This window comes from Crinia signifera, chromosome 9, assembly GCF_055691185.1.
Source record: "Crinia signifera chromosome 9, ASM5569118v1, whole genome shotgun sequence".
Classification (NCBI taxonomy): Eukaryota; Metazoa; Chordata; class Amphibia; order Anura; family Myobatrachidae; genus Crinia; species Crinia signifera.
The window spans coordinates 145,589,034-145,607,524 of record NC_139225.1 but is presented as its reverse complement, the minus strand read 5'-3'; the positions used below and the strand labels follow the sequence as shown (position 1 = coordinate 145,607,524).

General features: G+C 47.0%; 1 protein-coding gene across 1 annotated transcript in view; it reads right to left on the bottom strand.

Annotated features, from left to right (window-relative positions):
* Window positions 1–13,358, bottom strand: part of LOC146036243 (complement factor B-like) — a 75,664-nt gene extending 62,306 nt beyond the window's left edge. The window contains exons 1-2 of the mRNA XM_083160121.1: window positions 13,201–13,358; window positions 8,334–8,543 (exon numbers count right to left, since the gene is read on the bottom strand). Of these exons, the coding sequence (XP_083016247.1) occupies window positions 8,334–8,543; window positions 13,201–13,234 (244 nt within the window). The 5' untranslated portion in view covers window positions 13,235–13,358. The remainder of the gene's footprint in view (window positions 1–8,333; window positions 8,544–13,200) is intronic.
* Window positions 13,359–18,491: the final 5,133 nt, after the last annotated feature.

Sequence of the window (18,491 nt, the reverse complement as noted above, 5' to 3'; positions counted from 1 at the left end):
TCCCTGGAAAGACTCCCCCTAAGGGTCGAACCTATCCATTATCGTTTCCTGAGACCCAAGCTATGTCAGCCTATATTCAAGAAAATCTACAAAAGGGATTCATCTGACCTTCTAAATCTCCAGCTGGCACAGGTTTCTTTTTTGTGAAAAAAAAGATGGAGGCTTGCGACCGTGTATAGACTACCGAGGCTTGAATAATATCACAGTTAAAAACAGTTATCCACTCCCGTTAATCACTGAGTTATTCGATCGAGTGAAAGGTTCCAAGGTCTTTACCAAATTAGACCTGCGCGGTGCGTACAACCTGATAAGAATCCGAGAGGGTGATGAGTGGAAAACTGCATTCAATACGAGAGATGGTCACTACGAGTATTTAGTAATGCCCTTCGGCCTCTGCAATGCCCCAGCTGTGTTTCAACAATTTGTGAATGAGATCTTCAGAGATACAGTCAAGGGCGTAACTACCATTGGTGCATGGGGTGCAGCTGCTATGGGGCCCAGAGCTGAGATGGGCCCATTTTGCCTGTCAAAGTTACATGTGCTGTATATATTTTTCAGCATTAGGTGATAAATAAGGGGCCCTTACAAGATTTTGCTATGGGGCCCACATGTATCTAGTTACGCCACTGGATACAGTTATGCCCAAGTACATCGTGGTTTACAACGCGCTTTTGAGGGCTCTGACTCGCGAGTTGCAGATTGCGTTATGTCCTGCGTTATGTACCACGCCATGTAATACATAGTTTAACCACTGGGTGACTAATGCTCCACGTTAAGACTTTACGCTACGGATTTTTGCTAAACAGCCACTTTTCACTACGGATCTTGTCCTTACTTTACGGACAGATTGTTTGTATTTATTCGCAGAAGCAGCTACGTACGGTCATTTATGTAATTGGTGCAGAAGCCATGCTAACCTTTGCTATTGCTGGATGACAACTTAAAACATTATTTGAGGACCTACAGTATCATACTGTACTTTACACTACGGATTTTGTCCTTACTTTACGGACAGAGTTTTAGTATTTTATTCGCAGCCGCAGTGACGTACTGTATGGTCATGAACTGTATGTGATTGGTGCAGAAGCCATGCTAACCATCTGCCATCCCTATAATCACAGGCTACAGTGGCCTAGCGGGTAGAGCCACGGCTTCACTATCTCAGTATCAGTAGTTCGATCCTCAGTTGGTTACAATATATTTTCATTTTTTAGACGTACTTTTTTTTTTTTAAACCAATACAGGTACTGTAGTTACAGTAGTTGGTGCTTATCAAATTCTTTCGGACTTTTCCACAAACAAAAATTCACAATTGCAGGCCTCCATGTACACGATAGTTAAAATACCCATACTGTACATACTGCGCTACAGAGAACGTTTTTTTTCGCAAAATAGATTTAACTTTTCAGGTAAAATTCCTTGCTTTGAGGACCGTGTTTCGGGATTAAATTCGCTAACCTTTGCTAAACAGCCACTTTTCACTACGGATCTTGTCCTTACTTTATGGACAGATTGTTTGTATTTATTCGCAGAAGCAGCTACGTACGGTCATTTATGTAATTGGTACAGAAGCCATGCTAACCTTTGCTATTGCTGGATGACTACTTAAAACATTATTTGAGGACCTACAGTATCATACTGTACTTTAAACTACGGATTTTGTCCTTACTTTACGGACAGAGTTTTAGTATTTTATTCGCAGCCGCAGTGACGTACTGTATGGTCATGAACTGTATGTGATTGGTGCAGAAGCCATGCTAACCATCTGCCATTCCTATAATCACAGGCTACAGTGGCCTAGCGGGTAGAGCTACGGCTTCACTATCTCAGTATCAGTAGTTCGATCCTCAGTTGGTTACAATATCTTTTCATTTTTTAAACGTGCTTTTTTTTTTTTTAAACCAATACAGGTACTGTAGTTACAGTAGTTGGTGCTTACAGTATCAAATTATTTCGGACTTTTCCACAAACAAAAATTCACAATGGCAGGCCGCCATGTACACGATAGTTAATACCCATACTGTACATACTGTACTGCGCTACAGAGAACGTTTTTTTCCGCAACAATAGATTTCTCCAAACTCAGACACAGACCGACACCTCAGACAATAAGATGTTGATTGCAGTCATACAAAATACAGTATGTTAATTGCAGTCTGCCTTTTTGTTTCGCTGCTAATTGTACATAATTCAAATGCACCTATCAGCTTCGTGAAGGATTTCCTTTGTCTTTGCCAGCATAAATTCAGCTACAGATACTAAAGTTGTCAAACTATCCAGTTTGTTTTTCTGCATCTAAACCGTGTAGAATTGCTACGGATCGTCTCTTCATCTCTTGCCTGTATGCAAGCACGAGATTGTACCTGTACACCTGGACTATTCATTCTGCTGAATCCAAAGTCAAGTTGTTGCTGCGTTCCTGTTTCTACCAAGCTTTACCATCATACTGCCTTCCTTCCGCAAGAACAGTACAGTATCTTCTCGCTGGAGCAGTAAGTACACTATACAGTAGTACAGTCATTTGTACATTTGACTGATTGCTGCATTACAGTATACAGTAAGCAGCCAGGCTCCTACAAAACGGTCCCTGCGCGGAAGCGCTCGGTTCCCACCCTTCCCTGAATGAAGCTGTTTCCCTTCTTTCCCTACTGTTCAAATGCACCCGGTGCAGAATACTGTATACAATCGCCTGCTGTGTATACTGTATTCAGATACTGCAGGCTGCCGCTATGGGTATTGTCCGTAAATACTAGAGTCTGTTTCGCAGACTTACTGTATACAGTATCGAGTAGTGATATCGTGATTTTTGATGGCTTACACGTTCAGTGCAGTGCAGTAGAGATAGCGCCATTGAGAATATTGTACAATGTGTTAAAATTGCCTGGTGTGTATGGGCCGCAGATCCCAGACTAGCGATGACAATACTCTATTAGGGTGGGCTACTGTAGGCTGCTAAATACTAGTTCTCTCCGTAATACTATTGGTGTAATACTGTAAATAACGTATTTTTTCCTCAAACGAGGGGACCGGTGTTTTTCTCATATTTACGGACTGTTTCGCAGGCTCAGTCAGCAATAGGAGCACATGTGATATTGTCAGCCATGTTGGGAATCGACATTGCTGCACAGTGCAGTAGAGATACTGTAGCGCCATTGAGAATATTGTACAATGTGTTAAAATTGCCTGGTGTGTATAGGCCGCAGATCCCCGACTAGCGATGACAATACTCTATTAGGGTGGGCTACTGCAGGCTGCTACTATGGGTATTGTCGTATAATCTGTGCTACTGTAAATACTGGATTAGTCCGTAATACTGTTGGTGTAATACTGTAAATAACGTATTTTTTCGCTATTTCGCAGACTCAGTCATACTGTATTTGTGTAAAAAAATCCCCTAGCTGTGTACAAAATCCCCTAGCTGTGGGTGTTCGTATTGTAAGTACGAGGGGCGGCAGTACGCATCCTCTGACCTTTTCATACCCACACTATCCACGTCGGCGTGAAGTTGATCTTACTGTATATACTGTAGCGTGGCGTGCGCAGCGAGCCCCGCGAGGGGACGCGCATTACTTCACAAGTATTACGCGTCCCCTCACGGGTCTTGCTGCGCTCGTCACGCTTCAGGTTCGGTGGCTCGCTGCGCTCTATATACTGTACTGTAAAATCAACTCCAAACTCCACGCCGACGTGTGTAGTGGGGGTATAAAAAGGTCAGAGGACGCGTACCGCCGCCCCTCGCAGGCTGGCTGCGCTCGCCACGCTTCGGGTTGGCGTTGATAATGGGGTCTCGTTAACAATGGTGGTGCATTTAAAATAGTCATTACCCATCAGGGTACTCATCTGGTTGCCTGTACAATTAAAAATCGGTCCTATCGCTTCATATCACATGCGATGCGATGCGATTTTTGGTTGTACAATGCCCTGCGATGGAAATCGGGGGCGCCTTGATAATTACACAAGTACCCCATTTTTTTTAATCATGCTACTTTTTGCCAATTTTCAGATCTACAGTAAATCTCCAAGTGTGTATAGTGTAGGCCACCAATGGGAGACACAACACTAGCAAAGTCTCCCGTCTGCTGATTTGACCAGCATGCCAGCGATGATGGATAATTTTTCATCCATCATCGCTGTGTGTGTGTGTGTACGCCGCGCGTGCTTTCAACTTGTGGACCGCCTCTGCGCCTCCCCTTCTCCCGCCCCTGCTCCTTCCCCCTGCTCTGTGTTGTTATGAGCAGGGAGAAGCCACACATTACCGGCCGCTAGGGTTGCCACCTCATCCCTTTAATCCTGGAGACTGTACTGTATTTGGTACTTGTCTATTATCACGGCGCCCATCGCATCGCATACCACTAATTAAGGGAAGGCAACCCTACCGGCTGCACGTCCGGCCCCAACTTCACTCCTGCCTAAATATTTAAAAGATCTTTCGTATCTTTCAGGTGTGATTTATTACTTAAAACCAGGGGCTGGAGATAAAAATCTATAAATTCTGATAGATTTGAGGTCACCTCATATTTTAACAACCATACCATGTGAAGAAGACGTGGGTTATTACAGCGGACGTTAAGTCCCTGTATACAATCATAGATCATCAAATCGATATCCAGTCAGTGAAAGAGTATCTTAGAAAAAGCACTTTAGAACCTGACTTACAGGAGTTTTTATTGGAAGGGGTGGAGTTCATTCTTAAAAACAATTATTTCATGTTTGAATCCGGCTTTTATATACAGAAGGTGGGGACCGCCATGGGCACCAGGTTCGCCCCGAGCTACGCCAACATCTTCATGGGTAAGTGGGAGCAGGCCCATGTTGGGTGTTGGCTGGGTGTCGCGACGGGCCTGGTGTCCTGGGTGCGATACATTGATGATATTTTATTTTTTTGGAAGGGAAATGAAGAAGGTCTGGATGTTTTTTGTACGTTTTAAAATGACAATGACTGCAATATAGATTTGACTTTTAATAAAAGCCAGTCATCGGTGGATTTTCTGGACATAACCATTGAGAAGGGGGAGAATAAATGAGAGACAAAAACCTTCTCAAAGCCCACAGATACCCACTCATTTATCCATAAGACCAGCTGCCATCACCACAACTGGCTGGATGCTATCCCGGGAGGACAAATTAAGCGTGTGAGACGGAATTGCTCCAGAAAAGAAATCTTTGATGAACAGGCTGATGCTATGGCAAAAAAAATTATTTCCAGTGGGTATGATCCCATAAAAATCAACTCTATTGTCCTAGACGTTGGATCAGCTGAAAGGAATGATCTTTTAGTAACCAAGATTCCTGAAGATAGTCAAAAAACAGATTTTAAAATGTCTTTTATAACGGCCTATAGTGCACAACACAAAAGCATTGAACACTCTTTTAAGAAAAATTGGGACATTTTGAAGCATGACCCAGTTCTTGGTAAACATCTACCTCTGCGCCCTAATTTTATCTATATAAGGGCACCCAGCATTAAAAATAAGGTGGTTAGCAGTTCTCTCCCCACAGCCAAACGCCCAGGTAGAATACTCACCAAGGGGTTCCACAGGTGTGGAATATGCAAAGGGTGTAGAGAGGTTGGCAGTAATGGAACCAGCAAAATGTCGGACATAACCATAAATGGGACCAAACACATAATAAGTGATTTTATCACCTGCAACACCAGGGATATAGTTTATGGAATCGAATGTACTTGCCACAAATTCTATATTGGGCGAACGTCACGCCCTTTTAAAGTTCGACTTTGTGAACATCTCAACAACATCAAAAAAGGGCTAGAATCCCACTCCCTCTCCCAACATTTTAAAATGGTACACAATTCCTCTACAGCTGGGATTGTCAGGTTTTTCGGCATTAAGATCGCCCAGACTGGCCCTAGAAACAAAAATGTAGGGACATGTCTGGCTAGAGAGGAGATGAGACAAATTTACAAGTTCAACACTCTCAAACCCAACGGTCTTAATGCCGATTTTGAAGTAAAGTGGTTTCTATAAACAACATTTATACAAGTGATCTTTTATATTGCTATTATATTTTTATTGCTGTCATAATTTTTTAGGATGTTATTCTTATCATGATATATATATATGAATTTGATATATTTCTTATCGATATATGTTTTTTAATAATTCTTATCCTAATATATGCACTTTATATTTGTAGTGCTGTTTACAATGGAAGTGTCCGATCATATACGAAAAATCCAGTGGGTGAATGTATCCACATGCCTTGCACCAGTAGATCTCCGTGTCAGACCGGAAAGACAGGTCACCATGGAGACGTAAACAAGCTCCGTTCAGAGCTACCAGCCGCACACTTTCAATGTGAAGTTGCAGCATGAAGCAAGGGATCCGGAAGTGTGGCATAACAACATGACGCCGCTACCGGAAGTTGATGTCCGATCCGGAAGTGGGGCATGATCCTTCTCCCACAGTACCGCGACCGGAAGTCACAAGCCAATACCGGAAGTTAGCACCGGGATCGTGGGCTGACGCCTAGGATTGGACTATTTGGTGGATGGTTCTCCTATAAATAAGGTGACCAGAGTTCCTGCAGCCATACTCCTTGAAAAAGGACACATTGGTGTCCGAAACGCGTTGGAGCGGCTGCACCTACAAACTGGGGGATTTGGAGAAGGAGTGACCTCTCTGTGGACTGACGCTGTGGCTACCCGGGTCCTTAAACATCTGTCACCGTCTATGCCCAATCTGAGAGCCTTTTACCTGGTTCTCCATCATTTATGGTAAATTCTACCCCTTCTCTCGCCTGGATTTGTGTGTTTTTATCATTGATCTGTTTTTATCATTGATTTGTTTTACTTTGTGTGAAAAAATAAAAAAGTGGTATTGCGCAATATTCTTCTCTCTTCCTATGTGGGATACCCATTGTTGATGGAGTGTGTGCGGATTTGGATTACGAAAATGGTCCATGGTTATTAACCCTTGCTATCTGTTATTTGGAGAAGAGGATCGCCACAAAACCCTAAGGGAGGTGTGGTAGAATTTTATTTGTGTAAGCGCTGACAGTGAGGACCGACCCCCGCTTGTATCCTTGTGTATACTCACCTGTTTCACGTTGTCTTACCGCCATCTGGGAAGGCGGTTGGGGATTGGACTTCACAAACAGCAGCCCAAAACATTTTTTTCAGTGACCTAGTTTGCGCAGAACTATTGTGTCCCAGTTGAGCCTTGTTACTACAGCTGTAGTAAGCAGGAGGGCAGAAGAAGGAGCAGGGAGCTGTAGTGCACAGGAAGGAGCAGGAGGGCAGAAGGAGAAGGAGCTGTAGTGCAAAGGAGGGAGCAGGAGATCAGAAGAAGGAGCAGGAAACTTTAGTGCACATGAGGGAGCAGGAGGGCAGAAGAATGAGCAGGGAGCTGTAGGGCACAGCAAGGAGCAGGAGGTCAGAAGTAGGAGCAAGGAGCTGTAGTGCACAGGAAGGAGCAGAAGGGCAGTAGAAGGAGCATGGAGCTGTAGCCCACAGGAGGGAGCAGGAGAACAGAAGAAGGAGCAGGGAGCTTTAGCACACAGGAGGGAGCAGGAGAACAAAAGCAGGAGTAGGAAGCTGTAGTGCACAGGAAGGCAGAAGAAGGAGCATGGAGCTGTAGTGCACAGGAGGGAGCAGGAGAACAGAAGAAGGAGCAGGGAGCTGTAGTGCACAGCAGGGCAGAAGAAGGAACAGGGAGCTGTAGCACACAGGAGGGAGTAGGAGAGCAGACGAAGGAGCAGGGGAGCTGTAGTGCACAGGAAGGAGCAGGAGGGCAGAAGAGGGAGCAATGAGCTGTAGCAGAGGGGGAACTACCATTGGTGCAACAGGACTGAGGGGCCCACTGCTGTCACCCATTGCTGGTTGGCATAATGTAAACTTTGGTTGGGGTGGAAGAGAGGGGCCCAAATTATATTTTGCACCTGTGCAAACCACTCACAAGTTCCGCCATTGAGCTGTAGTGCACATGAAGGAGCAGGAGGGCAGAAGAAGCAGCATGGAGCTGTACTGCACAGGAAAGAGCTGGAGGGCAGAAGAATAAGCAGGGAGCTGTAGTGCACATGAGGGAGCAGGAGGGCAGAAGAAGGAGCAGGGAGCTGTAGTGCACAGGAAGGAGCAGGAGGGCAGAAGAAGGAGCAGGGAGCTGTAGTGCACATGAGGGAGCAGGAGGGCAGAAGAAGGAGCAGGGAGCTGTAGTGCACATGAGGAGCAGGAGGGCAGAAGAAGGATCATGGAGCTGTAGCACACAGGAGGGAGCAGGACAAAGCATAAAAGCAGGCAGGTAGGATCAGTATGGTCCTGAGTAAGCAGTGGCAGATTATTGATGTGGGTACTGTAGAAGAGGATAGAGATTGGTTACCTTTACATACAGACTTTATATTTTCTTTCTTCCAGTGGCCATCCATTAAGCACTCACGTGAGTAGGAGGGGTACGGGTACATCCCCTTGGGACAATTGTACTTCACCACTTTGCCAATGGTTACGCCATCACCATCAAGCACTGTGTAGTTGCCACCATCAATGGCTGCTTTGCTAAGGTCACATTCAGGTACATACAGAGCAATGGACACTATACGGAAAGACAGAGTTTTAAGTAAAGGAAAAAAGTAACATTGTACCCAGACAAATCTATATAATAAGTTGAAGAGTGTGTGTGTGTGTGTGTGTGTGTGTGTGTGTGTGTGTGTGTGTGCGTGTGCGCATATGTGTGCGGGTGTCTGTCGCATTGCATAGACACTGTGGCACTCAGAGCCACCAAATTCTGCAACAAGGTACCTCTGAACTCTGTGGCGGGCACCTCAAAGCCGATTTTGGGAAATTTCACCTAGAAATGTTAAAAACACCAGGGGGGACATTTACCAAAATGGATTAGTAGAAAAAGGGTGTATTCGTAGGGAGAAATACACCTTTTTTTTACGAATTTGTATTTTCGGGATTTACAATCCCGAAAATACAACAATTCGTATTCCTAAAGATGGAACATTCGTATTTGTATTTACAAATACGAATGTCTACACCATCGATAGAATACGACAGAAATCACCATTCAAAAGAATGGTGGTTCCTGATGTACTAAGCAGCCGTACTGATAATACGGCTGCTAAGTGGTGTAAAACACCCATGCAAATACGACAGGAAAATACACCTTGCTTTCCCTGTCGTATTTGCTTTAAGCCTGCACGGATCAGTCAGATCCGTGCAGGCTTCAGTGTAAAAAAATAGAAAAAAAAATAAATAGAAAAAAAAACCAGCATGGGGTCCCCCCCACAGCCGTAACCAGCACCAGGCTGAAGGAGCCGGGGCCGGTAATTAGAAATCAGGGAACCCGACAAATAGGGGTTCCCCGATTTTTAACAACCAGCCCCAGGCTCCAGGTCCGGGGCTGGTTCCCAAAATACGGGGGACAAAATGACTAGGGGTCCCCCGTATTTTAAGAACCAGCCCCAGGCCAAACCAGCCAGCAGGGTAATGTCACAGCCGGGGGACACGGGACTATGTAAAAAGCGGATCCGGACTAAACTCCGGACCGCCGGACAGGACATCAAAATCTGCAGTCCGGAGCTTGTAGGGTCCGGTCTGGGGGGTGTCCTGTCTTGTCCGGGGGGTCCCTGTTATAGCTATCACCAGGGAGATGGTGGAGGGGAGATTACAGCCTCCCCGTGTGGTCCGGACCATCCGGTTTTTGCTACATGCCCGGACCATACAGGGAGACTTTATTCTACCCCCTCCTCCTCTACTTGGTGACAGGTGTCACAGGCAACCCCCTGCACAGGACACCCCCGAACAGGACACCCCCCCGGACGGGAGGCTACAAGCTCCAAAATGCAGAGTTTGAAGTCTGGTCCGGCGGTCCGGGGGTTTTGTCCTGGTCCGGTTTTCATCCATACCCGGGGACACTTATTATATAAGGTCCCGCGGCCAAAACATTAACCCCCTGACCGGTCAGCCTGGCCAGGGGCACTGGGGGAGTGGGGACCCCCCCCAATGAAGGGGTCCCCCCCCTCCAGGAATTACCTGACCAGGCTTAAGCCTGGTGCTGTCCTCGATGCCCCTGGGCGGTGGGCATCGAGCTGATCGTGGTGTAAAAAAAAGATTAAACTATTGTCTAATACTGGGGCACTATGAGTCCCAGCAAGCCTCCCCCGCAAGCTGGGACTTGGAGAACCACAAGTCCCAGCCTGCGGGGCATTAAAGGGCCCGCTGGGTCTTGTAGTGCCACAGTATTAAAAATAGTACAATAAAACACACTGACACATACTTAATATAAAACTTTAATACATACAAAGCCCACACATACTAATACTTACCTATCTTCTTTCCGTAGGTAGCCCTGGTCCTGATGTCTTGCAGTCCTGTGTCGTCTTCGGGATCCATGTCGACCGTCGCTGTCCATGTCGGTGATGGCGTCCCCGTCCGGATCAGACGAAATCCATGTGGAAGGAAACCATACTCACCTGTCCCAGCGCGACGTAGTCCAGGTAAGGGTCTTGGCAAAAAAACAAACCGACACCCGAAACCAGCCGGACAGCAGGAGCCGCACGGTGTTTGTGTACATTGTGCGGCTCCGCCTCCCGAATCTGTTCGGCTGGTTTCACGTGTCGGTTTGTTTTTCTGCCAAGACCCTTACCTGGACTCTGTCGCTCTGGGACAGGTGAGTATGGTTTCCATACTCACCTGTGGTTTCCTTCCACAGCTTCCACATGGATTTCGTCGGACTCCGGACTCTGGACGCCATCGCCGACATGGACAGCGACGGTCGACATGGATCCCGAAGACGACACAGGACTGCAGGACATCAGGACCAGGGCTACCTACGGAAAGAAGATAGGTAAGTATTAGTATGTGTGGGCTTTGTATGTATTAAAGTTTTATTTTAAGTATGTGTCAGTGTGTTTTATTGTACTATTTTAATACTGTGGCACTACAAGACCCAGCGGGCCCTTTAATGCCCCGCAGGCTGGGACTTGTGGTTCTCCAAGTCCCAGCTTGCGGGGGAGGCTTGCTGGGACTCATAGTGCCCCAGTATTAGACAATAGTTTAATTTTTTTTTTACACCACGATCAACTCGATGCCCACCACCCAGGGGCATCGAGGACAGCACCAGGCTTCAGCCTGGTCAGGTAAGTCCTGGAGAGGGGGGACCCCTTCATTGGGGGGGTCCCCACTCCCCCAGGGCCCCTGGCCAGGCTGACCGGTCAGTAGGTTAATGTTTTGGCCGCGGGACCTTATATAATAAGTGTCCCCCGGCTGTGACATTACCCTGCTGGCTGGTTTGGCCTGGGGCTGGTTCTTGAAATACGGGGGACCCCTACTCATTTTGTCCCCCGTATTTTGGGAAACAGCCCGGACCTGGAGCCTGGGGCTGGTTGTTAAAAATCGGGGAACCCCTATTTGTCGGGTTCCCTGATTTTTAATTACCGGCCCTGGCTCTGTCAGCCTGGTGCTGGTTACAGCTGTGGGGGGGACCCCACGCCGATTTTTTTTTAAATTTATTTATTTTTCTATTTTTTTTACACTCTGCAGCCTGCACGGATCTGACTGATCCGTGCAGACTGCCTGTACGAATTCGTATTAGCGGCCGTATATATGGCTAGCTAATACGAATGGTTACACCATCGGAGGGTTACAAAGCAGTCGTATCTGACTGCTTTGTAATTTCCCCTCCGGAACACGACTTTGCATACGACTGAAACAGTCGTATGCAGCCGTAGGGGAAATACCAATACGAAAAACTAGGTTTTTCATATTGGTAAATTTCCCCCAAAGGTTCAATTTGCCTTCATTGATGATATGGAAAAAAGATCCACGATCTGGGAAAAAGATGACGAAGGAACAACACAGCTGGGGGTTATTCTCAGGGGCGGGCTGGGCCGGGGGGCATGTGCCCCCCAGGCCGCTCTGACAGGAGTGCTGCGGGCCGTGTCCGCGGCCGCCTTACCTAGCCCTGCACTGTCGGCGGCCATGTTCCTGTAGTCGTGCACTGTCTGCGTCTACAGGAACATGGCCGCCGGCCTCCACAGCTACGTGGAGGAGGGCCCGGCCCTCTGATCCCCGCAGTGATAGATGCTGGGTGTGGACGTCATGACGATGACGCCGCCCACCCACGCGTCTGTAGAGAAAGTAGGAGAAAGCAGGCTGGACCGGGGAGTCGGGGACTGTGGCAGCAGCAGCAAGCAGTGTATTAAAGCTGGGAGCAGCAGCAGGATGGAGAAACAAATAAATAAAATATATATATATATCTGCTGTTTCCTGAAATGACCCCCTGTATAATAATGCCATGGCACCACAGGCTGCTCCCCCTGTATAATAATTTATGTGTTATGGCACTGCTTTTATTATGTCATACAGGGGGAGCAGCCTGTGGTGTCATGGCATTATTATTATACAGGGGGAGCAGCCTGTGGTGTCGTGGCCTTACTTTTATATTATACAGGGGAAGCAGCCTCTGGTGCCATGGCATTATTATTATACAGGGGGAGCAGCCGTGGTGTCATGGCATTATGCCATGACACCACGGCTGCTCCCCCTGTATAATTATACACAGGGGGAGCAGCCTGTGGTGTCGTTATCATCTTTTTATTATTAATACCTATATTTTTAATGATGCGCTGTTACTTATGGGCCAGTGCTCTGGACTTGCCCCCCGGGCTAAAAGTTGTCAGCCAGCCCCTGGTTATTCTGGTTGATTTGTTGATTCGTTTGGATGCGAATTTGCACACTTGCGAGTCAACCAGAACCCGCCCTGCAAATGGTGTTACGCCTGCCCCTCCCTCACATGTCAGGTGGGTGTTGCCTCAGTTAGCGGACGTGGACCAGCACTGCGACACCTCCCCTCCCCCATTGTAATGAAGAGATGCTGTGCACATGCACACGCAAATTGTCGTTTTGCCCATTTTTACCATTAAGTAGGAGATTGATGTGTATGAAAGGCGACATATGTATATTGATTAAAGAGGGATAGCTGCTACTGAGGAGAGAAGAGATTGGGTATTGAAATGTCAATATGCAGATGGAGCAGAGCTTATTGTAGTCATTTTGCACAACAGCACAGAAAACCTTTTAGACAATAAATTGAACAACCCAGGCTAATTTCAAATAAAAATAATGACAGAATTTTCATAAGTTGTCGGCTTAATCATTAGTTATAGTGCACCAATTGCACAATAAATCCTGCTCCATCTGGAAGGTGGAATGCACGTGACAGGACATATCACTGTGTTACCTACCTGCTATCTGGCCCAGGAGGAGCAGAGGTAACATCCTGCCCAAGTGTATCCGATCTCTCTCCAAATACCTGACTGTCCGCAGCCCTCTCCTACTGTGACCAGTTTACCAGTGAGGAATTAGGGACTGCGTGTATATGAGGGGGTTGCTGGCCAGTGAACTTTGAAAGGGTTTGATGAGGTAAATTCCTGTAAATTGAACAATAAACAATTCTGTTTCCCAATAGGTGTTTACAGAGGAGGGGGTGGCGGGGGATTACACAACTGCCCAGTGTGAGAACACTGGGCATGTGTTTTTCTCTGTTGGCAGTGGCGCACACAGGGGGGGTTCTGACAGACAATGGGCAGTATTCAATGAGAAAAATGACGACGTGCAGCGAATCCTGTTTAGGATTCGCTGCACATTCGCCACTGCCCGCCACGTTCCGGAGCCTCGCTGGCTCTAGTATTCAACGAGTCAGGGGCTCGCTGCCCCCGACCGGTGAATTTTAACTCCTGCGGCGAATGCCGCAAGGAGCCTGAGGACAGCGGCAGGCAGGGAGATGGAAGTCTCCCTGCCTGCCCCAGAAGTTTGTGGGGGGGGGGAGGTGGGCTCCCCGGGAGCCAGGCAGCACAGGCTGCCCCCCAGGAGAGCCAGCAGGGAAGCAGATATTCACTGCACCTGATCGTGCATATGTAATGATCGGGTGCAGTGAATATATGAATATCTAATGAGCGGCTCGGATCCGGCCCCCTGCTGGCTGCTCGTGTAAAAAAAAAAAAATGTAATTAAATATATATTCATGTGCTTACAGCACATGAATAAAAATAGCATGCCCCTCCTCAGAATAAAATTCCTGATTTTTTGACACCAAATGTAAAAACTGGGTGATTCACCGTTTTAGTCAAAAATTCGCCTTACAGCACAAAATCGCCATAAAAACATGGCGAATCAGCCTCATTGAATACTGCCTTATATGTCCCCTATAATGTCTGATAGAGCTGGACCCATGTTATTAGGCCCTACTGCTGCAAAATTCAGCAATTCATAGGTCAATGGAGAGGGGGCGGGGTCAAAATGATGCAATTTTATCACAATGATATAATTGTGTTCCCCATCCTGATAGACCTACAAGTCCCTACAAAATGCCACGAGGGGGAGGGGCCTAAGGATATTGTCTCAGACCTGCAGCAGCTGTAGGGGTAATGTCCAGGACCAGATCACCAGAGGAAGTTTTGTGGAAACCCTTGTCAGATATTTTACTAAGACCACAACCATAAAAGGAATAGGATGTACTAAATTTGAAAAGTGATAAAACGGAGAGTGATAAACCACCAGCCTGTAACATAGCAGATAGGAGCTGATTGGCTGGTGGCTTATAACTCTAGTGGTAAGGTTCAGGACCACAACACCAGGTCACAGGTAACCACAGTACATACTTGCCTACCTGACCCTCTCCATGCGGGAGAAAATGCTCTGTTTCTGGACTTCCCTGGTAATGTAGGATTGCCAGCACCGGTGGTGAAACACCTTTACCTAGCTCCCCACAGGTGCTGGCAATCCTACATTACCAGGGAAGTCCAGAAACAGAGCATTTTCTCCCACATGGAGAGGGCCAGGTAGGCAAGTATGCCATAGTATCAACACCAAGAAGATGTCTACACTTGGAGTTAGGCTGCAGGAGGTTAGGGTTGGACTGCTGGAGGAAGAGGTTTAGCATTAGGCTCCAGGAGGAGGTTTAGGGATTTGGGTTAGGGATAGGGGAGAAATACTCACTGGAATAAAGGAGCATCTCTTGCCTGCTCCAGAAGTCACTGTTACTGCACCGCCAGGACCTCAAAGAAGATGCTATGGGCACCTCAAGGTGAGAAACCATCAGATCACCAATGTTGGTTTTTTGACAGTTCATCATGTCGACATATGTTCCATGTAAACATAATGAACTTGATGTGTTCATGTCTACAAGTCATACCACACCCATTACAAACTGATATGGCACATTTATAAATGGGGTACTACAACTAATGTTTTTGCACTTTTATAAAAAAAAAAAATACTCATACTGCAGCAGGCTCCCATTTTAGTAATAAATCTCCTGCTTTACCCCCCCCCCCCCCCCCTCTCTTGTGGCAAACCTTAGCAGGAGAGAGAGAGACACAGACACAGAAGCATATGATCACACAGGGTCTTCTTATCTGTGCTGGTGTGCACTCATCCATAGCATGCTTCTGCTTATAGTTAGTGACTGCTAGTAATCTGTTAGTAATCTATCTTTAGTTAAACACATTTGTTTAATTAGAATATCTGGTGCCCATACTGATTTGGTTAATTCTATAATGGGTATGGAAAACAACACAGCCAATAAATATAGGTAGTGCTTTCGAAATGTTCAGTGTTCACAATAAAATAACATTTAATACACAGAAAACATACTTCTATGCTTGGGGATGAAGTCACACAAGGTCAAAATGCATTTGGAATTTATTTTATTTATTGTATACTTTGCTGAGTTAGAAGAAAATAAACATCACAGTGAATGTATAGATAGAAATCCCATATTGCAGACAGATGTTAGTATTAATACTTGCAAAACTTCCCAAAATATATTGTTACTAATGTTATATAAAAATGTCTCACAACAACAAGCATGTATGCATAGACACGCCCATATGTGGAGCTAGACACGTCCCTTGGGCAGAGTGTGACACGCCCCCTCACACATCTCATCCTATTGTATGATGTATCCTGATTCTCGTTTTCAAAAGAAGGCCAGTATGCTGATACGGGTGTAGATTATTACACAGGTCCGATGTTTCCTTTGTGCACATGAGTATTTCTGCGCATGCGCCGTGTGAGTGCGGCCATGGTGATCATAGTGTTTCCTGGGTGCGCGCACCCAAGACTGCGGGTGGGGAGGCATGTGACGGTGGGCCGCATGTGACGGTGGGTCTGGAGATTAGTGCATGGCAATGCCCAGCATTTCATGGGCCTTCTCATGTATAAACACTGGCCGTTCCCATACAAATCGCCTGGTGACACGGTTGCGGGGAGCGGGCAGCTGACATCACCGGATGCCAGCTGCCTGCCCAGTTCCTGTCGAGTGTGCACAGAAATCTAAGTGACCTGAGGGTCACTATGTGTGCACCTTCTACATCATTTGATGATCGGCAACCATCGAATGATGTGGGTGTTTCCCCATACGCTGCGAATGGAAGTTTATGTAAAACATCCATTTGCAGTTGTGCGGGCGAACCCGGCGTGCGAGGGGGGGACGGGCGGATCTGCGAGGGGCGGGCAGCGTTTGTGGGACTCACAAGGCTGCGAATATAGCAGCCTTGCGAGTCAACTAGAATAAGGGCCTTTGTGTTGATTTCAGTGCTTTCATATGGGAAGAAGACACTCCAACACAAATGTTACCACACCGCCATTTGCACCATTACATGAAGTTGTTGTGTACGAGGCGGAACATCTGTATGACCTCATCACTAAACACCATACTGAGTTTAGCCGCCCACGGGAGAACCTAAGCCTACGTAGGCTCTTGGACAACACGACCTGCTGGTTCCTCTATTGGGTTGGGATCATTTGATCTACAGCATTATGGTCAACAGTCATTAGGTCAACACCATTAGGTCGACATGGGAAAAGGTCGACGTGGGAAACGGACGACATGGGAAAAGGTTGAAAGGTCATTAGTTCGACAGGTCGTTAGTTAGACATTGTCTAGGTCGACAGTGAAAAGGGTCGACATGGGGTTTTTCACAGTTTTTTTACCTGAATGTCAACACAGTTGACATGGACACAGTTTAAAGTGCACCGCATCCCCTCGGGCACGGTGCCTCACTGCGCTCGGCACACTATTTTATTCTTCCACCATGCCCTAGTGGATGGTAGGGCATGAAATACCGCTTGTCAGCACATGTTGGCTCAAAAAACAGTGAAAAACTCCATGTCAACCTTTTGACGGGATGCAGTTAAAATCCCGGCGGTCGGGATCCCGGCGTTCAGAATCCCGACCGCCGAAATACCGACACATTCTCCCTCCTGGGGTGTCCACGACACCCCTGGAGGGAGAATAAATTAGCGTGCCGAGTGTAGCGAGGCACCGGGCCCGCTGCGTGGCGAGCGCAGCGAGCCCGCAAGGGGGGGCGATCCACGTCCCCCCCTTGTCGGCATTTCGGCTGTCGGGATTCCGGCGTCGGGATTCTGAACGCCGGGATCCCGACCGCCGGGATTCAATACTGAATCCCCTTTTGACTGTCGACCTAGACAATGTCGAACTAACGACCTGTCGAACTAATGACCTTTCGACCTAGACCCATGTTGACCTTTTCCCATGTTGACCTAATGGTGTCGACCTAATGACTGTCGACCATAATGCTGTAGACCATGGGTCTTCAACCTGTGGCCCTCCAGATGTTGTGAAACTACATGTTCCAACATGCATTGCCCCATTTTTTCCTATAAGAACATGCCAAAACTGTCAGGGCATGCTGGGACATGTAGTTCTACAACATCTGGAGGGCCACAGGATGAAGACATGTACTGTAGACCAAATGACCGCATCCCCCTCTGTTCTGTTTCTTTGTCCTGGGCCCTTTCAGTCAGCCGGTGCAGGACACATGGAATCACTAGAAAAAAAGTAGTTTTTGGTCTGCACTGGACTGAGCACCCCAAATAATCATAGGTGGTAAATTTTGGGGTGACGTTTGTATTTGAAACCAACTTCACATAGATCATACCTCCCAACTTTTCATGTTAAGAAATAGGGACACTCGCGCGGCGAAGCCGCGCGAGCGCCCGAAAAGGGGGCGTGGCGTATGCAAATGAGGGCGCGGCTTATGCTAATTAGCCGCGACCTCATTTTCATACGAGAATAGACGCTGTGCGCATGCGCACAGCGTCTATTCTACTACATTGGGGGGTCTCCCAACTGCCACCCCCCCGCAGCGGGACAATGCCTGCCGCGGGTGGGACGTCGGGACAGGACCCGAAAATCGGGACTGTCCCGACGGAATCGTGACAGTTGGGAGGTATGCATAGATTGTTGAGTGTAGAGAGTTATACTCCTTTTAATATACAGTATATTGTGGTTGGTGGTGGTCCTTGAGTCAGAAATGAGTTATTATTTACAAGTAGACTAGAATACTCTTTTGTTGGGGAACTCTTAACAAAATATATGGGGGAAATGTTATAGGATGAGAGATTCAGAAAGTGAGAGATCTGGTAAGAAATCTCCAGTGTTTTTAAAGCGGAGATCATTTACACTGCAAAACCAGTTTGATGTTGCAGGGTAAATGATTGACGCTTTAAA